The sequence below is a fragment of the Lipotes vexillifer genome, unplaced genomic scaffold (genome assembly GCF_000442215.2).
Source record: "Lipotes vexillifer unplaced genomic scaffold, Lipotes_vexillifer_v1.1 scaffold21, whole genome shotgun sequence".
In the NCBI taxonomy this organism is placed as follows: domain Eukaryota; kingdom Metazoa; phylum Chordata; class Mammalia; order Artiodactyla; family Lipotidae; genus Lipotes; species Lipotes vexillifer.
The window spans coordinates 2,535,271-2,562,770 of record NW_006774065.1 but is presented as its reverse complement, the minus strand read 5'-3'; the positions used below and the strand labels follow the sequence as shown (position 1 = coordinate 2,562,770).

The 27,500-nt window shown below is 42.5% G+C and overlaps 1 protein-coding gene across 4 annotated transcripts in view; it reads right to left on the bottom strand.

Annotated features, from left to right (window-relative positions):
* The window catches only part of CLIP1 (CAP-Gly domain containing linker protein 1), a 94,059-nt gene that overhangs the window by 49,756 nt on the left and 16,803 nt on the right, over nucleotides 1–27,500 (bottom strand). For 2 of the 4 annotated variants that reach the window (XM_007448693.1, XM_007448692.1), the window contains exons 3-14: nucleotides 26,000–26,124; nucleotides 23,702–23,924; nucleotides 19,745–19,942; nucleotides 19,014–19,117; nucleotides 16,836–16,896; nucleotides 15,144–15,176; nucleotides 11,968–12,072; nucleotides 7,211–8,155; nucleotides 5,540–5,656; nucleotides 3,125–3,182; nucleotides 2,510–2,593; nucleotides 1,441–1,597 (exon numbers count right to left, since the gene is read on the bottom strand). In XM_007448693.1, coding sequence (XP_007448755.1) covers nucleotides 1,441–1,597; nucleotides 2,510–2,593; nucleotides 3,125–3,182; nucleotides 5,540–5,656; nucleotides 7,211–8,155; nucleotides 11,968–12,072; nucleotides 15,144–15,176; nucleotides 16,836–16,896; nucleotides 19,014–19,117; nucleotides 19,745–19,942; nucleotides 23,702–23,924; nucleotides 26,000–26,124 — 2,210 coding nt within the window. The remainder of the gene's footprint in view (nucleotides 1–1,440; nucleotides 1,598–2,509; nucleotides 2,594–3,124; nucleotides 3,183–5,539; nucleotides 5,657–7,210; nucleotides 8,156–11,967; nucleotides 12,073–15,143; nucleotides 15,177–16,835; nucleotides 16,897–19,013; nucleotides 19,118–19,744; nucleotides 19,943–23,701; nucleotides 23,925–25,999; nucleotides 26,125–27,500) is intronic. The other 2 variants (XM_007448694.1, XM_007448695.1) reach the window with 2 other exon arrangements.

Genomic DNA, 27,500 nt, shown 5'->3' with positions numbered 1-27,500 from the left:
GAAAAATGAGTGAAAAGTAAGCACATTAGAGGAGGTAAGTATTTCGAGGTTTCCAAATTTTGGCAGACGAGATTATCAAAGACTCATTTTGGGGTCGCTTGAGAACAGAAGATACGAAAATAACAATAATGTGACGTTCTAGCTCAAAGAGAACCACGTGGTCCCACAAAGATGTATGAGGGCCATCAACCTGGAGAAAAGGCTGGCTCAAGGACTGGAGAACAGGAAGGAAACTTGGACGGTGCCTCTGGATAAGCACCGACAGAAATGGAACTTCGCCAAGGCTCTGTGCCACAACCACCTGGGCAGCTGTGCCCACCTCACAGCAGGACTGCCACAGTCGGCCAGCCAAGGCCCATCTGCCCGTCACCCACCAACGCTGGGCCGTGCGTGAGTGCACGGCTGGACGTAAACTAACTCTGCCAAGTATTAATGCTTTCAGAATCAGAAGTCTACCAGGGCTAATATGTGCTCTAAAAGTTTTTGCCTTATAAAATAAACATTTGATTTTTATATGGCAGCCATTAAAAGAAAAAAAAAATCAAAGCAATGAGAGCCTCAGAATAAAGACGAGAAGAGAGATTACGGTAATAGAAGCTTTAGCGCTGAGGAAGCAGGGTGTAGTGATGAAGAGCAGCAAGGGCTCTGGGACCAGACCACCTAGATCTGAAACCTCAGGCAAGTTACTTAACCTCATTAAGCCTCAATTTCCTTTTCTTTAAAATAGGAACAATAGGGGCTTCCCTGGTGACGCAGTGGTTAAGAATCCGCCTGCCAATGCAGGGGACACAGGGTCGAGCCCTGGTCCAGGAAGATCCCACATGCCGCAGAGCAACTAAGCCCATGAGCCACAGCTACTGAGCCTACGCTCTAGAGCCCGCGAGCCACAACTACTGAGCCTGCGCTCTAGAGCCCGCGAGCCACAACTACTGAGCCCACGTGCCACAACTACTGAAGCCTGTGAGCCTAGAGCCCGTGCTCCAGAACAAGAGAAGCCACCGCAGTGAGAAGCCCGCCCACCGTGACGAAGATCCAACGCAGCCAAAAATAAATAAGTAAAAATAAATTAAAAAAACAAAATAGGAACAATAATACACTCACCTGAGAGGATTATTAGGAGAACCAGAAAATATACTCTACACAAAGCTGTCAGCATAGTGTGTGACACGTGGTCAGCCCTTCACACGTGTTATCTATCATTACACTGAAATAGGTTAAAAATATTTTTAACTGCCTGTAAAAGATGTTATTGCCGTTGGTAAACTACTACATTTTCTTTACAAGTCACCAGAAAGTCTGCAATACACTGCGATAACAGAAAGAATGAGATTCAGGCAACTTTAAAACCTAACAGTCCTGAAGATTTAGGCTCCCCTCCCACCCAGACCTTGCTCGAGGGCCTAACCCAAAGCAGGCGCTCTTATTAATACTCACACGTACCTTTCTTTCAGACGTAATTCACCATTCATTTTTGTCAGCTGAGAAGAACTGTCTCCTGACATTTTCATTATTACTGCAATGTCGTTTTCCAGCTTTTCCTTCGCCTTTATCAACTGCTCTTCCCTTTCGCCTCTCTCTCTAAATTTTGCCTCCATATCTGAATATACAGAGAAAAAAATAGCACTGTTGTGTTATAATCAACAAAAATGTATCAACTACACCCTGTATGCCAAGCCTTGCTCTGGGAATATTTGCATAGAGCGATCCCTGCCCTCATGAAAATTACATTCTAGCAAAGACAGACAGACAATAAACAAGATAAATAAAGAGAATAAATAGTACAATAGATAGTGGTAAGTGCTAAGAGGGAAAAAAATACAAGCGGAGAAAGGAGTCAGGAAGGAGTCAGGGAGGTTAAAACCTTAGAGAGAGCCTCTCTGAGACGGTGACATTTATGTAAAACCCTGAGGGAAGTGAGGGAAGAGGACTGCAGGCAGAGGGGAAAGCAAGAGCAAAGGCCCCAAGGCAGGAACATGCTTGACAATCAAGTATCACCAAGGAGGCCAATATGGTCGCAGTGGAAGGAACAAGGGGAAGAATTGTACAGGACGAAAGCATAGAGATAAGAGGACCTGATGACAGTAAGGGCCACAGCTTTTAACGTGAGCGAGACGTGAGCCACTGGGCCGTTCTGAGCAGAGAAGCGACCTAATCTGACTTGATGTTGAAGGGATCCCCCTGGCTGCTGGGCTGAGAACAGACTGAAGGGGTCAAGAGCAGAAGCAGGCAGCCCAGGTGGCCAGCTGTTACTACAGCTTCGATTAAAGATGCTGGTTGACTCGGATCAAGGATAGCAGGGGGAGTAGTGAGATGGGGTGGATTCTGACTTGTTTGAAAACGAGGCAGAGAGAATTCGCTAAGGTTTACAGACCTCAAACAAGTATTTCATCACAATATAACACGAGTGAAGAATTTATGCCTGAATAGTACATATGCTGTGACAACATACTAAAATTATCTCAAATCTTAGGAAGCCTACTAAATTTAATGTGTAGAGACATCTTCTTACCTGTCAAATTTTCTCTCAACTTCTCCAATTCAGAAGACAGCACATTAAACTGTTCCTCTTTTTGGTGTAATTTATTTACAGTTTCTATTTGGGATGAAGTTAAAAGTTTAATACATTTCATAGTTAATAAGCCATCTAAAGCCTGACTGTCTTAAAACCAAATCGAATCAAAAGCTTGAGACTGGGGATCACGGGAATACTGAAGATTCCCATTGCAAATCAAACCACTGAATAACGAACCTAAAGAAACGAGCAAGCAACTCTTTCCTGTCTCCCCAAATTTGTAGATTTGGCAGAGGCACCGGGCATCCCTCTTCCAGGCATCCCTTTCCTCTTTCCACTTAAAACTCAATAAAGCTATCAATGACTGAAGCTTAAGTAAGGCAATACTTTTCCCAAGTACACCTACATTTTAATACGGAACAAGCTTTAAGTCAAAAAGAAGAATGAACGGGAGCTTGAGGCTTCAGGAAGCCAAGGGAACCCAGTATTACTGTGCACTGCAGGAACTTCCAGGGTGGTGAAATCAGGCTACAGGCAGCATCTGTTTTTATGCACCAAAGGCCAGCTCCAGCTTGAGAACAAGTGAGCTGCTCATATTCTGCTAAGACATACCTTGCATACTTCTCTGAACAGAGACTGCCTGCTCTGAAGCATCAGCAAAATTTTCTTTCTAAAGAAAAAGAAGTGGACATTCAGAACAGAAAGATTTCAGATTATACAAATAAAAGGTGCTTATGACTACAACATTATCTATTTTTTGTTGCTAGCTTTGTTTCATTAAAGCTAACTTACGCTTAAAACATGTAGGCATCAATTACCACCATATGCATACTGTGCACGCGTACATACAAGGTTTGCATGTGTGCTGCATGCGTGGGTATGCACATGTCTGTACACATGTGGATGTGCATACTTATATCAGTATATGCATGTGTGGATACACATGTGGTGCCACACGTATGCTTTTTTTTCATGTTGCTACCCTCAAGTAGAATCTCTCTTCAGAAATCTGCCTGAGACAGTGAACAGAGTTCCGAAATTTGTTTTTTTTTAATATTTATTTTTTTCATTGAAGTATAATTGGTTTACAACGTTGGGTTAGTTTCAGGTGTACAGCAAAGTAATTCAGTTATACATATATATTTTTTCAGCTTCTTTTCCCTAATAAGTTATTATAAAATATTGAGTATAGTTCCCTGTGCTACACAGTAGGCCCCTGTTGGTTATCTATTTTGTACATAGCAATGTGTATACGTTAATCCCAAACTCCTAATTTATCCCTCCCCCCAGCCTTTCCCCTTTGGTAACCACAGTTTGTTTTCTATGTCTGTGGGTCTGAGTTCTGAAATGCTTTACATCTAAGAATAGTCAGAACCTAGTATCTTAAAACCGGATCTGTGTCAACTACCTTAAACCAAAAAGTCCATCGCTCACTCACTATCTTTTCTAAACATGACAGGAGGGCAGGATAAAACCACTCTCCTGATTTTCCTGAGACAAACTTTGAGCTAGACATACCAAGTGAATTTTTAAATGAGTCTTTCTAATTAATTAATATTTTAGTTTAAAAATGGGATCACAAGCCACAAGTCCATCAAAGCCCACAAGTTGTCCACCTGTGTTATGCCCAAAGCCAGACCTCAGGTGGCATGTCTTCAGAGGACCTAGAGGAATACTCTAACTTAGAAAAAAAGTAAGGCGTCCTGAAAGTGTGGGGAGGAGGGCAGAGAAACGACATGAAACTCAAAACACATTTTCTTAAAGGACACCATATTGAAAAATGGTAATTTCCAGGTCAACTTTTCTCAATATGTAGCTGAAATATGCTGTATCATAACTGTCTGATAAAACTCTCTACAATGAAACTGTGCTGTTCAATTGGCAGCCACCGGCCACGTGTGGCTTCTAAGCACTTAAAACGTGGCTAGTGCAACTGAGGAACTGAATTTTATATTTTATTTAATTTTAATTAATTTAAATTTATACAGCCATATATATAGACAGTAGCTACCATAATGAAGAGTGCGGGTATATAGTAAACATTTTAAAAAGTAGAAATATGTAATAATGGCATTTAAATAAGAAAAAAAAATCAAACACTTTTTTTTTGTGGGGGGGGGGGCCGTGTGTCATGTGGGATCCTAGCTCCACAACCAGGGATCAAACCCATGTCCCCGAATTAGAAGCACGGAGTCTCAACTACCGGACCAGCAGGGAAGTCCAAAAATCAAACAGTTTTATTCACCACTGGTATTAGCAGAGAAGTGTAAAACGTGGAGAACAGGAAGGTGCATGTAAGGCCCAAGACAACTGACCCTTCATAGCTAATGTTTCTCTTATCGAGTTTTCTCCAGGAGCCTACGCGTCTCCTTTCCCATGACGTGTGGGCATCACCGGCACCTGCCCGTGGTCATCAGCCTTGACTAAGCTTGTGTTTTTGATGTAGGAGGCAAGGCAGAAGGGAGAACAGTTGAGAAAAAGACAAAAAAAAGTCCTACAACCTGGGATTAAGCAAAGAGGATATATATGAGAGGAAAAGTAATTTCCTGAGGAGGAATAAACTGAGCTGTAAGAGGGAATTCTGTGAACTCGTTAATTAGACAGCACCCTGCCTTGCTAACAGAGGGTGCCCATGGTCCAGGAGCGCTTGCTGGCTTGCTGTCACAGGGCAGGTAGGACAAGGCATAGGGCAAGACCTCACTATATATGAAACCTAATGTGCTGGGTATATAACTTGGAAGGTTCCTGTGTTTGGTGAAACTAAGTAGTCAATAACGTGCCAAAGCAATGCATTACCAAAGGCAAAGGAAAGATTAAAAAAAAAAAAAAAAAAAGCAATACTTACCTTTATTGCTAGTTTGGGTTTGATCCAGTTCCTCTCAAGTTATTCATCAACCAATCAATACTTTGCAAGAGAAAGGAAACAGGTGCAATGCATACTTCTTTATAGAAGTTTTTGTTTTTTGAACAGGAACAATTTTTGAATGGCCAGAAGCCCTGAGATTCAGATTCCCAGCAGGTACTTACCAAACTCCGAAGTTCTTTTTCCAAAGCCTCTTTCACTTGACTGACTTCACCCAAGTTTTCCTGAAGTTTATTAAGCATTAGCTCTTTTCCCTGTAGCTCTCTGGTGATGTTACTAGCCTACCATACAGAGTTACATGGTACAGAAACCAGTGAACAAAAGGAAACAAAGAAGAATGAGAAAGGAAACATAAAACAAATATAAAAAAATGTATGAGATACAAACATAACCAAACAAAACTGAAAGGAATAAAGGCATGGGTAAAAAGTTGTTTTGGTGTTTTTTTGTCTTTAATTCTAAGAAGCCAATGACTTTTCATACGATCAGTTCTAGATAAGACTGTCCAATGGCTAATTTTAAATAATCAAAAGAGTATTTTTCTATACCTGAATTTGGACTGTCAGCATGCTCTAAAGCAGAAAGTACAGATGCTTACTTTCTAAATGAGACAGCTGAGCAGTTTCATCTTCTGGACTTTGGGAAACCTTAAGACAGGAATGGTGGATTCATGTGGACTGTGTTTCATTTTCTGTATTTTTGTACACGCTTAAAGTATTTCAACATTTAAAATAAAAAATAAAAATTTTAAAAATGTACTACACAACAGTCGTCAGAAATTGGCTTTCATTAAATCTTAATGTAAAAAAAGCAGACCAACACATTAGCTGCATATTCCATATTAATTTAATTTTTGTGTTTTAATTGGTATTTCAGAACCAAGTGAGGAGATCTGAGAAAAATCTCCTATGACTGTCATCTTCAGCTAATGTTACTTAGCAATTTTTGCCATTTGTCTGTCTTCACCTCTCCCCATTTAACCATCACAACCCTTCCTTCTTTGCCAATTAAGCAGCTTCTCCCGCAAAAAGCTCAGAACATTCAGCATCAATACCAGCGCCTCCACTAGTGGCAGGAGGACTGGGAAAAAGGGCTCCTTCCTTGAACAATCCTTAAACACGAAGATGACATTTAGCAAGACTAGTTAGTGAGAAAGGTAGCCAGCCAATGCCTCACATCATTTCCTATGCCTTGATCAAAAGCACACTTGTCCAGTCTTTCCTCAAAAAACCAGGGACTAGATCACGTTCTCATTGTGACACAGAAAAAACTCCAATGAGACATAAGTAGCAACGCAAAGGGCTCCAGGCTCTTCACCTTCATTTTGCCGTGAACGTTATTTATCATAGCATGTTAATTCGCACCAGTCAAGTGCTCTCGGAGTTCGCATTCTGCTTTACGTGTAACCTTACGGACAAGGCGGTCATGTAGGTGGGAAAGGAGGAGATGATCTTACAAGTTTCTATCTTATTCTTTCAATTCATTCACCTCAATGCCATCATTTTTGGGGAGTTCTCTATTTTAAAAAGTTTATAGACTGGAACCAAGCTTAAACAGGAGATCACAGCAAGCCCAGAGATAAAGTAATAAAGTATTCAGTTACTAGGAAACCAGGATCAATCCACATAGTTGAGCCATTATTCTCTCTAATCTCCTCAGATGAAACCATACTCAAAATACTCAGAAGACACTACACTCAACGGGGAAATTCATTAGCACCAGTTTTAACTAAGTCAAGAATCTGGAGGATGAACTACCTCCACTGAAAAATAAGACACAATGCAGAATAAGAACAAGAAATGGAAAAGAAAAAGATGGAGGGTGTTGATACAAACCTTGCCACTTTCAGCATTCTTTTCGATCTCTAAATTTTTAATCTGTTTCTCAGCTGCCTCAAGCTGCTGTCTAAGGTTCTCGATTTCCGATTTACCTTCGGAACTGGCTTTCCAAAGAGCATCAAAATCCAAGAGCTTTTCTTCGGCAGCCTTGAGCTGTGATGTAAAATTATCAATAACCTTGGTTTGTTCATTGCACTTGGCTTGTAGTACCTCTAGCTCCTTTACCTTTAGCTCAGCTTCCTGCAATTTGTTTAAGGTGTCCTCCATTTCTACTAGATGCTGGTCTTCCGCTTTGTCCAGCTTCGACTTGATGGCTTCCAGACTGTTCTCTTTCTCTTTAATGACTTTCATCAGTTTAGCCCTTAGGGCTTCGAGCTCTTTAGTGTGAGCAGACCTTTCCAAGTCTTGTTTATTCTGCAAATTTTCTATTTCGCGCTGGTAATCTAGTCTCATTTTCTCTATTTGCGTTTTTAGCTCAGCAAATTCTGCCGTCTCCGTGCCGACCCCCTTGCTGAAGGACACCTTCAGCCCCTCCATTGCCTGCTGGTGGGATGCGATGGCAGTCTCCAGCTTGGATTTCCACAGGGCTATCACGTCCGAATTCTCCTTGTTGGCGTGATCAAGCTTGCTTTTCAGTGACTCGTTCTCTTTGGAAAGCTTCTCTGTGGTGGCCTGAAGAGCCTTCATCTCCTTCCGATGCGTTTCTTCCCGGGCTCCAAAATGCTCCTTCAGAGAAGTGATTTCTTTCTGATGGTCAGTATGGGTGGCTTCTAACTTTTCTTGCAAAGCGCTTATCTCTTGTAAAAGGGAGAGTGACATGTCAACATCCCCTGCAGGCTTACTGGACTCCAGCCTCCTTCGCAGCTCAGCTACTTCCTGTATTCTGAACGCTAGGTCTTTTTCTAGTTCCATTATGCGGGACTTTTCTGACACTGTGGCCACCTAGTATCAGCAAAGAGAGAGAGATCATTTAAATAAAAAATCACTGATGATTTTCTTTAACCTTGAAGATCTTCAGTAACTACCCCAGCTCAGGCAGTAGTCAAGCCACCAAGAATTTCTATGTGTTAATCTAGTTGTGATAATGGCTTAAGCCCAGTTCCGGGAGCTCCAAATCAAATTTATAGTCTCTGGCAAACTTTTCACCATTTTGAGATGCTAAAGGAAAATGAAATTGATACTGAGTTTGACTCACCCCCAAAATAGTTCTTTTCCCTTTAAAGAACCTTAGTCAGGAAAGTACCCATTAACTGTAGTAAGTTAACAGGAACAGTACCTTTCAAGGTTCCCCTACATCTGCCTTCTGGAAGAAGAATCCTTCTTATTTTGCCTACTTCAACCCAGGTATACAAACGTTTGTCTATCTGATGGAAGTGACTTTACAGAAGTGTGCTGTCCCGTACAGCAGCCAGTAACCACACGTGGCTACTCAGCACTTGAAACATGGCTCCAAGTGTCAAATATACATCAAACAATGAAGACTCGGGAAAAACAGAACACGCCTTGTTAATAATTTCTTTCTCTCTCTCTCTCTTTTTTTTTTTTTTGGCCACACCACGTGCCTTATGGGATTTTAGTTTCCTGACCAGGGATCAAACCTGGGCCCTTAAGCAGTGAGAGCGCAGAGTCCTAACCACTGGACCGCCAGGGAATTCCCAATAATTTCTTATACTGATTACATGATGAAGTGATAATAGCTTGGATATATTGGTTTAAATAAATAAAATATATGACTAAATTAATTTCACCTGCTCCTTTTTACATATTAAAATAAGTATGTTAATGTGGGTACCAGAAAATTTTTAATTATATATATGTGGCTCATGTCATAATTCTGTTGGATAGCACTGGTGTTAAAGGTGTAAAAATATCTATGAAATGTTTCAGTGAATACCACGACAACTGTAGAATAAAAGCCTCAAGTGGATAAAGAACTAATTTACTAACCTTTTCTTAAAAAGGACAAAGAAAGAATGATTACTTACCTGCAATGATACCTAAGAATCTTATACAGAGTCCCTCCCCCCTTTTAGATTTTGTAATTCTTTCACCATCTTGACGTACACGTCTCGCTCCCCTAACCCAGTGGTTCTCCGACCTTAGTGTGCGTGTGAGTTGCCTGGGACGTGTGTCTACGGTGCAGGCCCAGTTCCTCCCACGTGTGCTTGATTCTACCTGAGCTCTGGGACAGAACCCGGGAATAATGCTGCTATTTAAACTCATACCCCCCAGGACGAGGAAAAACACTTTCCTAACCTGCGTCCTTTACTTCTTAGGAAGTTATTTCCCTCTGCTGTTACGCAGTAAGTTTAGTACACAAAATATGTGGGAAATGGTAGCTTTGGGCATAAAAACTAATTATTGGACTAACCTGGGAAATAGAAGGGAACTTGAATGATTTAAAGACATCAGTGAATCCCAAATTTCATGGATCAAAAGTCCTCTGGAGTGAAGGCTCTGCTCCCTCACTGCCTTTATCGGGACAGAAGGTAACGGGTGTGTTTTTCCTTCAGCCCCTCTGTCCACCTACAGGCTGTGAGATGGATAAAGACTGAAGTGTCCACCAAGAACAAGAAAATAAAGCACTTGGGGCTCCAAAACTGCATGATCAAATCATTAAGTATTTCAGAGCTGGCTGAAATACTTGTTGTTTCAGGGTTATAGGTGCTTCCAAGACGTTAATTCATTTACATACTTTTTTTCTGGGGTGGAGGTGGGGAGTCCACAGATAAGGTGCATTATTAAACCCCATTGCTACAAGGTCCATAACATAAATAAATTTAATCCAACAGGGCACTAATTCTTAATCAGTCACAACAAAACCGTCAAACTGAGGAAATACCAAGTAAAAAATACGGGAAAATAATAAATAGTGTGGTTATGCAGCATTTTCACAGCAGTTCCATTTTTTAATTTTATTTCCCAAAATCTGCCCTCAGGCAAAACTATCTCTGTGTCTGCCTTTCCCACCATAAAAGTCAGGTATCATTTCTTATTCTTGCTAATGTTTCTACAGTACCAAGCACAGTGTTTATAAACTGGGCTTACTGGCTTAGAGGAATTCTGAAGCGCTTCCCCAAAAGGAATGTAGGTGATGGGAAACTTAGATGGGTCAGTGGTTAGTTTCACACTTGGCAAACCAAGAACGAGGATCAACAGGAGACAAGGCTTGTTATAGGAAGATGACAGCTTGCTTGAATCTGAAATACTTAAATAAACCACGCTGTCAATGGATGCCTTCTTTTCCACAGAAAACAAAACAAAAACAAAAACAAATCAACACTGTTTGCTGACAAAGCTGTAGCGGAGATTTGTTCAGAAGTAAAAAAATACATCCTTACTTCAATAGCCAGCCACACCATGGGAGCTCAGTCTTACTATGAGTCCCTTGTATTTCCCAGATCAAGTCTTTGGCTCTCGGGCAACAAAGAAACGGCACCAAACTACCAGGATTTTTTTTCTTACCAAATACACAGACGATATCTTTAGTTTTGAGGCCGACTGAGAACATTTTCTTTCTCTTAAAAAATAAAAACTCATGACTTAGAGGAAGAAATATTACTCGATTTTCTAGATTTTTTAGATCAATGATTTCTCAAGAAGAGAAATTTCTACAAATACTAATAATTCAAAAGGAAAAAAATCAGGATACCAAATTTGTTCAGAGACAGAATAATTTTTGAAATTTAAAAATTAAGGATCTGGCTGATTTAGCTATTAACAGTCAAATTCGTGATTTAAGATGTATATAATACATACATGTTTTCTTATATGTGACTCAGATTAGTTCTTAAATATTTTACCACAAAGCTACTTCCATAATAGACAGACTCCATCCTGTAGTGGTTAAGAGCACAGACTCTGGGGTCAAATGGCCCAAATAGAAATCCTGGCCCCACTATCTCTATTAGCTGTGTGGCTTGGACATATTATTTAACCTCTCCGTGCCTCGGTTTCCTCACCTGTAAAATGGGGACAATACTACTACCTCTCCCCTGGGGTTGTGGTAAGACTGAATAAGTTAATACTTGTAAAGTGCTTGGAATAGTGCCTGGCATAAAGTAAGCACTATATGGGTGCTTAAATACATAAATAAGTGAAAACATGACTAATGCACTGGCTCCGAGAGCCAAACGCAGTGAGCTGGGGGTTGTAAGAAGCCATTCTGTTCCCAACACACTTTTTCCTCCTGACCACTGAGATTCTAACCTACTGGGTAACAGAAATTCAAAGAGATCAGGTGCGAAGAAAAAAAAATAGCTGGGGTGAAAGTCCCTAACTCGCATTAAAAAAGAGCCAACGTTTCAATTCCCTTTGCCTAAGAGGCCAGGGAAGAAGGCAGGAAAAGAGAGCTAAAGTGAAACAACAAAAAATTATTTAGAAAACCCACTAGGAATATGAGAACAAGAGGACCACTGACTGCTGGTGCAAACTGGAGAAAGGTATTTCCCGGTATTAATACAAAGAACCTCAAATGCAGCTGTGGACGTCCACCCAGTCTACATAGTCGCTGAGTTTCGGATCTTGATTTTGGTTGAGTTAAAAAGGAATGAATCTTCACCTTGGACCAAAGGTTCCACATAAAACACCTGTGCCCACCCATCAGCCTGCACTCACGAGCACCTGGGCGGTGCCAAGACCAAACTCAAGTCGAACCACTGGGTCAAGGCTTAGGCCAACTGCAGGGCCCGTCACCCGCGGTGTCCATCGTTCGCAAACATGGGTCTGCTTCATTAAATAGTGAAAACCATTACCCTAGTGTCTTCTAACTCCCTCTGGAGTTTGTCAGCTTTGGTCTTTTCAAAGAGCAGGCTCTGTTCAAGCTCCTTAATGCGGGCATGCTCCAGTTTGGTCTGCGTCTGTCAGTAAAAAGGAAGAGGAAGAAACACAACAGTGCCACCGTGACATGCCAGCACAGGAGGAGAGGGCGCGGCATGCAGGCTGAGCCAGCAGTACCTTCCGCCGAAGGATGAACAGAAAGGGTGATGGAGGAGGGATGAGGGTGGACCGAGATGACGAGGTTGGGGGTGAGGATGAACACTACGGACAAGAGGATGAGGTGGGCAGGGGACATGGGCTAGTCTACTGAGAAAGAAAAAATGGAAAACACATGAGGCAAGGTGAAAAGTGTCAGATGCATGCAGCCAAATATAAGTTATATTGATAAGTGAAGTTTATCAGCACAAATTAGAATAGTTAATATTCCTCTAATCTATCATTTTCCCTCCTCCCCACAACAGCTACTTGACATTAATGTGTATGTAACGGACTCAGTGACTTAAAAAGTAAATTGACCCTCGAAATGATCATTATCACCCAAATATGGAAAAGATAACGTCATAAGTCTGTAAGTGTTCAGTTAGTCCCTAGAGCAGATCTTTGCACTTTGGCGTACAATTTGACGTGAGCAAGGGTCAAGTATTAAACCTAACGAAGGAAATCTAGGACCTAGAGCTAAGGAAGTCACACCAGTGGCCTTTTGCTGAGATGAGTGAGAAGAGTCTGAGATTCTTAGCAACATTCCCATATATGACAGGTGAGGAGTCACTAAAGCTCTCATTTCCTTCCAAGGGTGGACTTTCCAGAAAACAGACTGTTGCCAGAAAACAAAGCGGGGGGGGGGGGGAATCAGATTTAAAAGAGAAAATTCAGTAATAATTATGTTTGAGGGCCTCCATCCCTGAGGTTCAAAGCAGGAGAAAAGTTGAACTGCAACTGGTAAGGGGCTCATAATCTTGATCCTAAGACAATTCATTCTTCTCAGTTCAGAGGTAAGAAATGGGTGACTCAACAGAAAGGCATGAGTTTCAACTCCATGCAAAAAGAGCCGGTAAGGTCTTCACATGTTTCAAAACCTCAGACTCCCCATCATCACTTACACATGGAAGCTGATGGAGGAGCCAGAGGGCGACCTCTTTCTAACAGGCTTAAGTGCATCAGAATCTTAATCAATTTGAAATAACCTAGATCAGTCTGAACGGACCTCTTTCCCCACTCACCTCTCCCATCCAAGAGGTTATCAACATAATCAACTGATAAAACCTGTTGACAGAGCTGCTCCCAGCAGCTTCTAGTTATTTTGTGGTTCCAACCGGTAGGATCTATCAGTCTGGACAATTAAGGGCAACAAGGAAATGACAACAAACTCTAAAGTGACAGAAAGGAGTGCAAAGCTTAAGGTGGAATGTTTTACATTATAAACATCTTTGCTCACTCCAGTGGTACTCTGGGGATTTCAGTGCATTCAAGAGGTCAGTTTGCTTGTGAGCGAGGTATAAAAAAACCATCATAGAATATTTTAAAAGTAAATAAAATTTTTTTGGTAAAAATTCTTCACCTGCTTCAGCTCTTTACATTCAAGAAAAATAATGAAATAAAATTCAAAACCTAATTGTCTGGGGAGTCCCCTTCGTCCATATGTACCTTAGACAGAGGTTGTTCAAGTCACCTGCTTTTACAAGAAAAGAATCTAATCCAGATCTACACAGTTGGGGTCACAGCCTCAAGAACAGAAATCCAAAATTAACAGGAAGAAACCAAAGGCAACAGAACCTTTCTTCCCTTGACACTGAGTTCAGTGTCCTCTGGGTGAGAGATCACTACTCCAGATAAAAAGGGAATACCCGCTGAATGTGATCCTCTCCCCATTCCGAGATCCTCCAGGTGCCTCCTGACTGGTGAGAGTGCACACGAATGATCTGGGCTCCACAGCTGTACTTGGCCAACTACCAGCAAGGAAGCTAGTGATCCGCTTCCCTTCCACGGTATGGGGTAAAAACGTTATGCTGAACAGGACAACCCTCCCATTAAAATTATTCCTTTCTTAGAATAGGACAGAGTATCCCAAGAGGAGAACCCTGGGGCAGGGGATTGAGAGAGAAAGCCAAGGCTCCGCGAGAAGCGCACAGGAGAGGCGGGAGGGAGTCCCATGCAGACTGGCTCCGGAGGTAGCAGGAGCCTGTTTGGGAAGCAGAGAAGAGACCCAGATCACTGAAGGAGCTTTCACAAAAAGGAGACCTTCAGAACGGAGGCTTTTTAAAAAGTTCAGTCTCGAGTTGTCTAGTTCAGCTGCCGGGAGGTGGTGGGAAGAAAAATTCTTTGTTTTAATCTTGTTCTCTTGTGGTGGTACCTCAAAGGAAGACGTTTTTTGGTTTTTTTTCAACTGGCATCTCAGCTGGCAGGGTACGCCGAGAAGCCGTGCTTTTGAGGCCACTCTGGTACAATCTGAACTGGGTGTTTGATCCTAAACAGAGGGAGGAAGGGAAAAAAATACACCTCCGTGCCTAGTGGCACTGCTACTAGAAAAATCTCGCTTCAAGAATAATAAATTTAAAATACACAACGTCTTCACTGAAGAATGCTTGCCTCTAGCCTCAAGCTAGGGAAAACACCGCCCCAACAAACTGGTTTGAATTTCTCGTCAGCTGCACCGGCAGCCACTGGCCAGCAGTGGGAGCTCACACAAAAGGCAATCAGTCTGACACTCGATTCCTTTATTTTCATGGGAATAAGTTCAACTTGGGGAAACTTTCCCCCAAATTTTCTGTAACAACTTCATCTAATATGCTTTATGTTTCAGTCAGGTATCATCTATTTTGGAATAATTCTATTAAAACTAGAGGCATTAGGAATCCAGGGAAGAAGGCCGGGCCCCATACAAAATTCTTTTCTTTCTTTTTGCCGAAATTCTTTATAGAAGAAACGTGTGCCTATGTGTTAAACAAATGGGTTTACAGAACTTAGTCATTACATACAATTTCTTCAGGATTCAAATGTAACTGCTTTGAAAGCCCACATGCACAGAAATATTAAGGACAATGTCTCAAGATCAGATTATGCAGTTAGTATTTGAGTATATCAATAAGCATTTTAATCTGTAATCAATCTGTGTTAACAAGGGAAATATCCACACAGTTAAGTGCCCTCTTACATTCTCAGGATCTTCAGAAATCTGGCTCTTTTGCTATCAGTAAAAAAATAAAAAAATTAACAACAAAAGAGAGATTCAACTAAAGTTTCAATATGTGTTAGGGTTTCAAAATAACTGATTAATTACAAGTTTACCAGACAGACTATCCTAGCCTAGTGCTGATGTAAATATTTTAACTGCCCCTCCTCAAAACATCATAGGCTGTATTTGACATGAATTAGATGATGATATGAAACTTCTAATGAGATTTTGGGGTGTTTTTAAATGGATGAGAACAACACAAAAGTCAGCTAAAGGACTGCGACTCTACATGAAATGAGGGAGGAAGATACCCATCAAATTACTAATAATCCAATAAATTCTGGGCCTTATAAAACTAGAACTCAGAATACGTTTCCCTTATTCTTCATTGACTGTAAAGATACATTTATTCCCAAAGAAATCAGAGTTCTTATTTGGAAGGGCTCTTGAAATCGAAGCATGGTGTGGGCAATCAATAGACTAAAATTGCAACAGTAGCAAAACTGTGTATTCTGAGAACTGCACAGACAAGTGAAACTTTTACTAAAATATTACAGCTTAAAGTACCAAAAATCTGCAAATTTGAAAAATTTTTAATTTATATTTGTCATACATCTAGCAGTGGTTTGAAAAGCATTGAAACCATTTAATTCTGGTGTCTTATTAAAAAACTCATATGAATGACTGTTGAGAGAGAGAAACTTGATGCTAAAGGAAAATCTCTGTGAATTTAAAATATGCCATAGAATAAAGAAGTTGAAATAAAATTGTTCTTTTTCTGGTAATTACTAGAAAAAAAAATCAGGGCTTCCCTGGTGGCGCAGTGGTTGAGAGTCCGCCTGCCGATGCAGGGGACACGGGTTCATGCCCAGGTCCGGGAAGATCCCACATGCCGCGGAGCGGCTGGGCCCGTGAGCCATGGCCGCTGAGCCTGCGCGTCCGGAGCCTGTGCTCAGCAACGGGAGAGGCCACGACGGTGAGAGGCCCGTGTACAGCAAAAAAAAAAAAAAAAAAAAAATCAATTACTAGAACATACATTTATTGTCTATAGGGTTATAAAGGATTTATCCTGCTCAACTGAAAAGCAAAGCTGAGATTGTTCTGAACCATCATGATGAAATAAAAAATGTTCTTTAAAATGCCATTTCTGGGCTTCCCTGGTGGCGCAGTGCTTGAGAGTCCGCCTGCCGATGCAGGAGACGCGGGTTCGTGCCCCGTTTCGGGAAGATCCCACATGCCGCGGAGCGGCTGGGCCCGTGAGCCATGGCCACTGAGCCTGCGCGTCCGGAGCCTGTGCTCCGCAAATGGGAGAGGCCACAACAGTGAGAGGCCCGCATAACGCAAGGAAAAAAAAAAAAAAAAAAAAAAAAAAAAATGCCATTTCTGATCATGGGAGGAAGGTGTAGAGTCTCACTTAGGACACACTGCCAGATTTATGACTTGATTAACTCCAATTCAAGGTTTCGAATTCTGAAGCATGAGAACAGGGTAGTAAAAATTTTACTCGGCCACCGGAGTTGGGACGGCACAGTGACAGGCTCGAGGGCAGCCACAGCCCACAGGCCAGGGTTCCTGCCGCCCCCCTCTGCTGCCTGTTCTGACCACAACGATTTGATCCGTATTTCTGAATACTGTACCCATAAAGGCCTTAGAGAGCTGGTGGGGTTTTACCTCAAGGTCGCCCTTAGTAATTGATTCTTCTTCAACCCGGAACTGAAGGTCCTCAACCTTCCTGTGGAATAAAATCAAAACAAAACACCTAAGAAAGTAACTAAGAAACACCTCTGCCTTATCCCAAAATTATACATATATAATCAATGTCCTGATGAATGTAGCAGATGATGATGGAAAGAAATGCCTTAGAGACATAGACAATAAAGAAATGCATCTTTAAGCCTCTGGTTTATAGGGAAACTCTAAAGTTTTATCCAGGTATGGATTCCAGAAGGGATGAGGTAAGAGTTGAGAAAAAGCAACTGGTTCCCCAGGTCACAGCCGCCGGAAATGGATCTAAATCAAGGCAAGATCGCTTCTCCTCCTCCCCCCTGCTCCTCCCAGAAAAAAGAAAAAAAAGAAAAGAAAAAAGACAAGATCAGCCTGAAAGGAAAAGGTCTGATTACCACAGAAACAGGTTTGAGAATGGAAGTCTCTAATATCTACCTTCCAATAACAGAACATAGGGGAAAGTGGCACAGAAAACAAATCTCTCTTTATACCACCCCACATCAGGCATTCTAGCTTGAGGTTAGCAGAGATGCTACCCATGCAGAGATCCCCAGGACAACACGAGTACCTGTTCCAACAGTGGGAGAATAAGGCTGTGAATAATTTGGGAGAGAGGCAATCAAGGATCCTATTTCTTTGCTTCTAAAAGGCACATTTCTTGTTCACATTTAAAAAAATCTCTGATATGGCACGTGGGTTTCAATTAATGCCATCACAAAGTCAACGAAATATGATACTAGGAAGATCTACAAAATCTGGGTAACACCCACATTGTGAATCTTTACAAAATTGGATGTAAGAGAGGGAAGAAAAGGAGGACAAACCTACATGCAAAAAAAAAAAAAAAAAAAGAAAAAAGAAAATCTTTCAAATTCACTAGCATTTCTAACAAAATTAAGAATAAAAAAATTCTACTCGGTTAAGTCAGAAATACAATCATAGGTTAAAGCCCTCAAGCTTACTGGAGAGCTGGGGGACATTTCTACTGCCCAGAAGTCGGCAGAGCAAGAGCCGGTTTAAAAACAGAAGCAGGGCTTCCCTGGTGGCGCAGCGGTTGAGTCCGCCTGCCGATGCAGGGGACGTGGGTTCGTGCCCTGGTGCGGGAAGATCCCACATGCCGCGGAGCGGCTGGGCCCGTGAGCCATGGCCGCTGAGCCTGCGCGTCCGGAGCCTGTGCTCCGCAACGGGAGAGGCCACAACAGTGAGAGGCCCGCGTACCGCAAAAAAAAAAAAAAAACAGAAGCAAGTGGTACAGATGCCTTGGCCTTCAGAAGGGCCTGGAAGGGCCTGTCACTATGTCTCGTTCACTCGTAGCCATTTTTAGGATGCAAGGAGAACTTCCTGTGTATAGTGCTCCTCTCTCCAGTGGGACAGCCATTTCCCTAGTAAGGCACTGTTACTATCCCCCTGTATCCCCCAGCACAGTAGTGCTCGTGACCATCCTAAAGAGCCCTGCATTACATCGCTGCGATCAGAAATGACAGGAGATGGCATTAAGTGCAACCGAGGGCAAACAACGTCCCATAGCCCAGAGACAGTCAAATCGTTTCCACGCAGACACTTTTACCAGAGATCTTGTTCGCTCATGGCCTCAAAAGACCTTTTATAAGAATCAAACTTGCTTTCTCTGTCTCACACAGTTTAGCACCTGATTTCATCCTGACCTGGATAATTCTCTAATTGAGAGTTTTGTTTTCCTATAAAGGTAATGAGTTTCCTGAGGTCAGGGCCCCTCTGTCACCCCCCAGACACAATACGATTTCATTAGATATGCAGAAGGCGTTTCATAAATACCAGGTAACTGGGCCTAGAAAATCCTTTTTCCAGGAGTGGCTCTAGGTAGAAGCTGGGTTTGAATTAACTGACTCAGGCCATCCTCTAGAGGATGTTTGGCACACAGTAGGTGCTCAATAAATAGTTGTTAAATTAGTCAGGGCACATTTAGTTGGTTCCAAACTTCTCAAAAAAGTCAAATCAAAGCAAACCCTCCTCACACAGCATGAGGAGTTCAATCTCCACTGAACACACAGAGAGTCCTTTGGTTCTAAGGGTTTGACACCAACAAGGCTGTTGATGGGGAAGTTCTCCCGAAGGCTGTTTAAAAGGAGAACAGTTCAGGATCACCTTCTCTCCTCTTCAAGTTGGTTGAGAAGCTCCACCTTCTCCCTGTCAGCAGCTTCCACCATTGCTCGCAGCTGGTCCATCTTGGCCTCCAATTCCAGGACATGCTGGGGAAGGCAAGGGTGTCGGTGAGTGGCCTCCTTCTGACCCAGATGCATGCCCAGGGATGCCTCCAAAGAGCTACGGCTAAATGGTACCACTGTGGGTCGGCATTACTCAAAAAACCGTTTTGCATTAAAATGCTTTTTATGATCTCTTATGATAGGTTATTCTCGGCAGCACTCCTGGGAGCTAGATGATGAAAAACCACACCATTAAAGAAACAGGGCGCAATGTTAAAACAACGCTCATCTTTTTTGAGCTGAAACTCGTACAAAGCGTAATATACAAAACAGGAGCCGTCGCCACTGGTAAGGTCCTAGTACACAAGCTCACCTGACACAGACAGGCCAAGAGACCTGGATGTAAAGACCAAAAAAGTGCAATAGACTCGAGAAGAACAGAACTTCATCTTTATGATGATGCAAACTGGTACCCCAGGGCACAGCTTTCAAACAAGCCCAGCAAAGACATCTATGCTCCTTTCCAGTGCGCTCGAGACCAGCTCCCCGGCTCCAAGCACCAGGTACACTGTTCAACCTCCTCCCTCAATTTAGAAACCATCACAGTCTCTGCAACAAGATCAGCTTAGAACCTGTCACCATCTCTGCAACAAGGTCAGTGCCAGACTTCACCTGGTCGTGTCCGTCCCGGGCCAGAGCTAGCTCCTGCTCTATCTCCCCCACGTGGCTCGTGGCCTTGGCCACCTCCGCCCTCTCTAGATCCCGTTCAGCCAGCAGCTGCTCAATGTGCTGCTGCTTCTCCTTCAGGGCCTCCTGGAGGGCAGTGGTGCCGGAGATCTTCCTGGCGTAACGGGAGGAGGTTTCGGTCAACTGCAAAGGAAAGTTAAAGAAGTGAAGGGCGATGATGCTACCAGGGATGCAAGGAGGGAGCGATGCATGCAGGCAGGTGTCTCCTCAGCAAAGCAAGAGCACTGCCCCAGCTCGCAGGCTTGCCGAGGCTTAGGAAAGGCTTTTCATCGAGGAAACAAGACAGCGTGTGCCTCCTGTCTGCCAATTTCACAAAGAACCCAGCAATGTAAAGAAGCCATGGAACAACCGGGAAGACGTTTAGAAGAAGTGGCTCAAAAGCAAAGGTGCCCTGAGCTCGGCTGACGGGGCCGGGTAGGAATCTAAAAAATTCCTCAGAACCCAGGTAATAGGCTTCTCTAGACTCCGTCTCGGCCTGAGCTTCATGAATAGTTATCTTCTTGTTAAGACAGTTTGGCCAATCTTTTGACGCTTAGAGTTCGGGATTAGACCTTTTTTTTTCAACTTCTGAAGCTTCTAAATACCATTACGTGACCAAGAGGTCACCCTTGGAGTCACAAGCCTTCTTTCAATTGATTACGTAGTTGGATCTCTGTCAGGATTTTCTTCATCTTTCTTTCGAGATGAAAGGCAGAGGTGATTTCACCCAGGAATCCAGCCATGAGGACCTGAATCCCAGTCACCAGAAAGACTTATAAAGACAAAAGATTAAAAGGAAACCTGTTTGTGCCTTCGAAAGCATGTGTGAGTGGGTGAATGAGAGTGCAAGTACACGTAAGAGAAAGGAGGAAAAAGGGCATGGGAGAGAGAAAAGGGGGGGAGATAAACCTGTGGAGAAAGGGAAGGAGGGAGAAAAAATGGGGACTGGAGAGGGAACGGGGGGGAAAACAAGAGGTGAGGGAGGAAGAGTGGTGGGCTGAGGCGTGGGGAAAACGTGCTCCAGCACTGCCACCCGTTCATCTTTGCTGCTTCACACACCCGATGCCTCCTCAAGATGGCTAATCGCCATCGTAAAAACACAGAGGACGGAACCTTCCGTTAAATGTGCGTAGGTAATGTGGGCATGCTGAGTAACACTCTTCCAAGCTGGGCTCCGGGGGCTGGGAGGTGGTCCAGAAGAGGCCGCATCCCTTGGCGAGCGTCTGTCCATGGCCATTTACTTGGCAATCACTGGCTCCGGGTCGACGCCGCTCGACTTCACCCTCTGCAGTCAAAGCCTCGCTTGCTGCTTGAAGGCTTTCCTCGTCCTCCGTCTAGCTGAGCCCCCGGCCAGGACGCAGACTGACAGTGAGGATCTGCCGTCAGTTCAGAGTTAGGCAGTTTGACAGCTATGAGAGTAAAGTACACCCAAACTGTCCTTCGCTGTTTCTATTTAGTGACATTTCTTGAATTACTTAAGTATATGGTGGGGCGGGGAATTCCTAATGCTCTCTTTTAACCATCTGACCTTGATTTTCCAATTTTACAGTGTGGTTATACTTTCTCGTACTAACGTTTCTTCCTGAATACACTAAATCTGAGTTTCCCAAACCCCGCGCACAGGTACACCCCAGGGTACTGCAGCAAACTCACAAGGAAACACGAGGAAACAGAGCCACACCCATTGGATAGCATGAAAACTACTAGCTGGAGGTGATTCAGTTTCAACCTTGGATTGTACTACATTCCTTTCCATAACGTATGTCTTTCCGAAGCCGGGTTTTGGCTACTGCCAGACCAATAGCAAGTACTGTGCAAAAACCAATGTGGCACAGGAAGTGAGGGTGGCAGTGTCCAGGAAGAGTCCAAGGTCTGACAGGATACGCAGTGCCCAAGAAGAGCATGCAACCTAATACTAATTCATTGTGGTTATTTAAGAATGAATTAAAAATATTCTTTTTCCTTTCAATTAATGTGAACCTTTTTTTTTTTTTCTGAAGAGCTACTAAATTGTTAGGACATAAATATTAAGTTGTTTGGACCTAACTACTTAATAAACAGAACTGTTAGCTATTTCTTTAGGCCTATGGGCACTGTGAAAAAATAACTGAGACTAAAGGTTCTGTGGAACCAGAAAGGCTGGGCACCTCTGTACTCAATTCTTTCAGAAGATAGCTGTGCATTAAGGAATGTTCCCACTTTATATATATATATATATATATATATATATACAAGGGATCACATTGTTGAGGTGCATTTTTAAGAAGTCACGCTTTCAATTACTCTGTATTTTTGGTATATTCTTTTATGGTGATTTTTGGTTTAGAAACTATAGCCACTCTATATAAAGAGGTACAAAAACAAGCTCTTTTACAAGGCAAGGAGACTCATTTCTCTTTTGCTAGTTTTCTTCAAAAGAAAATGAGGTGAACTAAAAGGAATCAGAACTGTTCTAAAAAGTAAGAGGACCGGTTGGGGGAGCCGGGGGGGGGGCGCTTGGGCATCTCCAAAGAAACGGACACTTAATTACAACGTAGTAAAAATTACACAAGAAATAATTCCTAATCCAGGGTAGATACTTCCACGGAATTGTTCCTGGATTAGTAAACTCGATTTCCACTTTAGAGTTTGCTGACCCACTCTGAACAAGGCTTCATCCAAACAGAGGGGTTTCTTCATCCATTTCACTCAAACATCCAAAAAGTTCTTGACAAGCTTTTCTCATAAGTCCATTTGTAATTTTTCTGTTGAAGATGCAGACTTTTATATGCAAAATGACATAGTCCAAGCAGGTATTTATTTTACTTGAACATAAGAGGAACAAAGTCCAGAGGAGCATAACCCCTACTTTAAAGAAAGATGCTTCCACTGTTGCCTTCCCTGCCCAAGGTCAATGGAGAGAAGGCAAAATGAGACCAAGGGCCAGCCGTTGCCTTCCCTGCCCAAGGTCAATGGAGAGAAGGCAAAACGAGATCAAGGGCCAGCAGCCTTACTGCCCCATCATGACACTTCACATTCTAACTCCTGTCTGTCGTTCATTGTCATAAAGCAAAGATCCTGAATTCAGTCTGGAGTACAACCTCATACTGCCATTTCAAATTTAAACAGTATTTGCCTCACTTCAAGTGAATAAACTAAAGGGTGGGGGGTGGGAGGGGGCAAAGCCAAATAGTCATTGCTTTGATGCTAAAAAAAAAATGCATGACATTAAACAAACAGAATGAGATGCTGCCTATTTTGATTCTGATGATTTTCTCTTGCTGATCTAAATGGGAAGAGAGGGAGAAAGTAAGAGGGAGTGGGGGAAGGGGGAGATGGAGACAAAACAAAACATGGCTTTTCCTAGCATCCTTTCAAGTTCCCTAAGTTCCCCTCTGCATCCTCTGGCCTGAGTCAGGAATGCTCCACACACCAACTGCTTTCAGTGGGTTAGACTGTATGAACATAATACTAAAATTCTAAGAACATGCCTTTTCTCAAACGACTGGAGTTCCTAAAATTGTTTGATGTCAAAGAGAAAGACACCCAGGTCCTTGAGGAAAAGGATCCCTCCAATTTTCCTGTCCTTCTGATGCCAAAATAATTTCAGAATACTCAATCATCCCATATGTTAGACTAAGTAGTAGTTACTACAGATTCACCAAGAACTGTTATATCTTAAAGCCTAAAGAACCTGAAAAGGGCTGTTAAAAAAATTCTTTATTTCAAACTTGTATTCTTGCTAGAGGTTTTTGTTTTGTTGCAAAATTTGTAAGGACTTTCACAAGCTACAGAGAACATTTAGTACAAGAGCAAGGGGATACTTAACATCTCCTAAAGCAAAGCAGGCACACCGACGGGGTGGGGGGGGGCATTTACAGTGCCTGGGACGCAGAAACACGCAGCGGGAGAAGGGAGGCTTACCAATCCTGTCCGACTGGGCTTGCTGCTTACAGAGGAGGCCACAGAGCTCATGGAGCTGAGAGAAGAGGCAGAAGGGCTGCGCGTCAGGCTGGCGGGTGTGGTCGCCATCACCCGCCTCACCGCAGCGGCCTTGGCTTTGGCTGGTGTGGTGGAAGGGAAGCCAATCTTGGTCACTTTGTGGACAGGAGCAAACAGGCCGTATTTGGGTTGACACTGAAAATACCTTTAGGGGACAACAACAGGAACAGTAACAAGCAGCAACTTAATTACAAGAAATAACAACTATAACCAAAAAGCTCTCCTGACTCATAACTCGTGACTGGTTTGCTGTGAATTTTACCAACCAGCTGGAGTGGTGCACCAGCCCATGGCACTCACTGGTGTGCAAGCTGATAAATAACCATAATAATAGGTTTTTTTTATTATTTTTTAAATTTATTTATTTATTTTTGGCTGCAGTGGGTCTTCGTTGCTGCACGCAGGCTTTCTCTAGTTGTGGTGACCAGGGGCTACTTTTCGTTGCAGTGCGCAGGCTTCTCATTGTGGTGTCTTCGCTTGTTGCGGAGCAAGGGCTCTAGGCACGTGGGCTTCAGTAGTTGCGGCACATGGGCTCAGTAGTTGTGGCTCACAGGCTCTAGAGTGCAGGCTCAGTAGCTGTGGCATGCGGGCTCAGCAGTTGTGGCTTGCGGGCTCTAGAGCACAGGCTCAGTAGTTGGGGCACACGGGCTTAGTTGCTCCACAGTATGTGGGATCTTCCCAGACCAGGGCTCGAACCTGTGTCCCCTGCATTGGCAGGCGGATTCTTAACCACTGCACCACCAGGAAAGCCCCTCAATAATGTTTTAGAAAACACACTAGGAAATAACAGTATGATACACAGAGATGGAATCACTCATCTGTTACCAAGATTTTACACAAAGGGAAGGTATTTCTACTATCTGATAAACACACAGCAGAGGAGTGATCCCACTTAATAAAACCTTGCCAAACAAAGGGCAAGAGAAATCAAACAAGCACCTAACTCTGGCAGATTCACTCAAGTAAAGGTGGAGTAGTATCAACTGGTACTGACACTTGGAGATCTCACGACTCTAGCGAATTATAACATCTTAATATGAAGGATATCAATGATATGGCTTCATAATCGTTGCAGCACCAAGAGATTTTTTTAATCTCCTCGAGGCATTATTATTGTATTTGGTACATAAGACCTATACGCTTATAATCAGTCTGTAAACATTTTATAAGTAAAATGTTAACTACAACACTTTATACTACTAACAATAATGCATCAGAGACCACAATTGTGCCCAAGGCCTTCAAAGCATCTGAAGTGTGGGAAACGCCTCTTGCATTCATCTGCATGACTTAACTCCCACCCTATCCCTGTGAGGTGAGAGTGGGGTTATCCTTACAGTGGAATAGGTGTGCTTGCCGTCAGTCCTCTTGCCACAGGATGGAATCCTTGTCACCAGATATTAAGACACATTTTGCGTTCTCATCCTAACAAAAGCAGCTTCCTTCTCCTCACTCCCCCTACCCTCCAACGCCCAGAAACTCATTCAGACGTTGACTGCTATCAAAGGGAGAGCAGCCAAAAGGATGATATAGTATTTCCTTTCTATTTTGAAAAATAAAATGAAAACACTATAGATGATACTATAATTGTAGAAATATGTCATTACACACTTGTCTAAATCCACAGAATGTATACCAAGAATAAACTGTAATATAAACTACAGACTTTGGGGGATAATGATGTGTCAATATAGGTTCACCAGCTGTAATAAATGGACCACTTGGGTGCAGGATGTTGATAATGGGGGAGGCTGTGCATGTGTGGGGCAGGGGGTAGAGGAGGGATATCTCTGTACCTTCCTCTCAGTTCTGCTGTGAACCTAAAACTGCTCTAAAAAAAAAAAAAAGCCTTAAAAATACATAGATAGGGCTTCCCTGGTGGTGCAGTGGCTAAGGATCCACTAGGACAGCCCATGCACAGCAACGAAGGCCTAACACAGCCAAAAATAAATAAAATTAATAAATTTTTAAAATAAAATAAATAAATAGATAAATAAACCAAATACTTGCTCAGAATCTACTCAGACGCACTGCACATATTACTAAAACAGTCAAAAGAAAGACTGATTCTAGTGTGGGGAAAAATCTGTAGATGAGTCTTAGGAAATCAAAGTGCAGCTCTTCAAAACACTCACATCCATTTTATTACACACGGTTGGTGGGATCGGCTTGAGTACCTTTACATGCAAGACAGAGACGAGATTCCAACTGCAAACAAACCTTGTTCCAGCGACAGCCCCATCGTTCTTCCCAAGAGGCTCATCCAACTCCACACCACACCACTCCCCCTTGGCGAAGTCTGTCTCCCCAAGAAACCGGACAACGCCAGCCTTCGTGCCACCAACCTGGAAGAAGAGAACATTAAAAGAAAGAGATGAACATAATTACAATTTCACAGCTTAATCCTTTGCAGTTGCAGCCAATACTGTGTTCCATCATTTCTCCAAGCATCTCTTCTCTTAACCTCCTCTCCAACTCTTCAAAGAGTTCTCTCCAAAGGTTAGCAAAGTTCACCTGGGTGACTTCAGTCGCCAGAGTGATCCGATACCTGATATAGTCCAATAATGAAATCGCCTAGGTGATGCGCAGTCATCAACATTTAGTCCAATTAAAAAAATACCTTATTACTCCAGAGGGAGGTTTCTGCTTCAAAATAAATAATTGCTACAAAAATAAAACCCCTACGTCATTAAAGAAAAACAAAATTCATGCATAATCCACTGTAACAACTGCTGTGCTTATGTTCCCAAACAGCCTTTACATCATTAACCAGGTAAAGCAATAACACGTCCATGTTAAAGACAAATATTCACACATCCACACACATGAAATGTAAATTCTTCAAAATATTTTAAATATTGGTATTTTCCACCGTGAGGCTCTCCATTTCTTCACAACTATTAAAATGACTGTTCTTCACATTTTACGTGAACTATTCAAAGCTGTGAACCTTTTTAAATGTCTCTTTGTCCCAGCTGTTGTTTGACATAACATGCAAACATTAATTATTTCCAAAATTACCCCATCAGCATTTATTATTTCTTCCTTTGCCATTCTTTTTCTATTTCAAACACTCATGTTATCATATCCTCTCTCACATGCACATAAGAACAGATCTGCGTCTTCTCACAGTTTCACAAGGTCCAATACCTGTGCTGCTGCCACATGGCATTCGGACTACTGCTACTTCACAACCTGCACGGTATTTCCTGCTGCTGGTTTCCCTTATTACTATTACTCTTCAGAATACTGACTTTCTTACTTTTAGCTAAGCTTCTTTTTTCTTTTTTCAAAATTTTTTGGCTGAGCCTCATGGCTCGCGGGGTCTTAGTTCCCCAACCAGGGCTCGAACCTGGGCCCCAGCGGTGAAAGCATAGAGTCCGAACCACTGGACCACCAGGGAATTCCCTCTTTTTCCTTAATTAAAAAAAAATTCCCCAATTATACAAGAGGCGAGTCACCGCAGGCAGTTAAGAACATTAGGAACAAAAAAATAAATGTTATTCCTGTAATCTCAACACCCAGGGACACTCACTGCTGACATTTTGGTTCATTTTCCCTGCAATTTTATGGCAGCTGTTTAATATCCACAGTACAGATGTATCACAATATGTACTTTACTCATTTTTCGTTTGGGATGTTCACCTTTTTCTTACTGATTAAAAAGGTAACTCTTTATAATGAATTAATTCTTTTTTTTTTTTTTTTTTTTTTTTTTTTT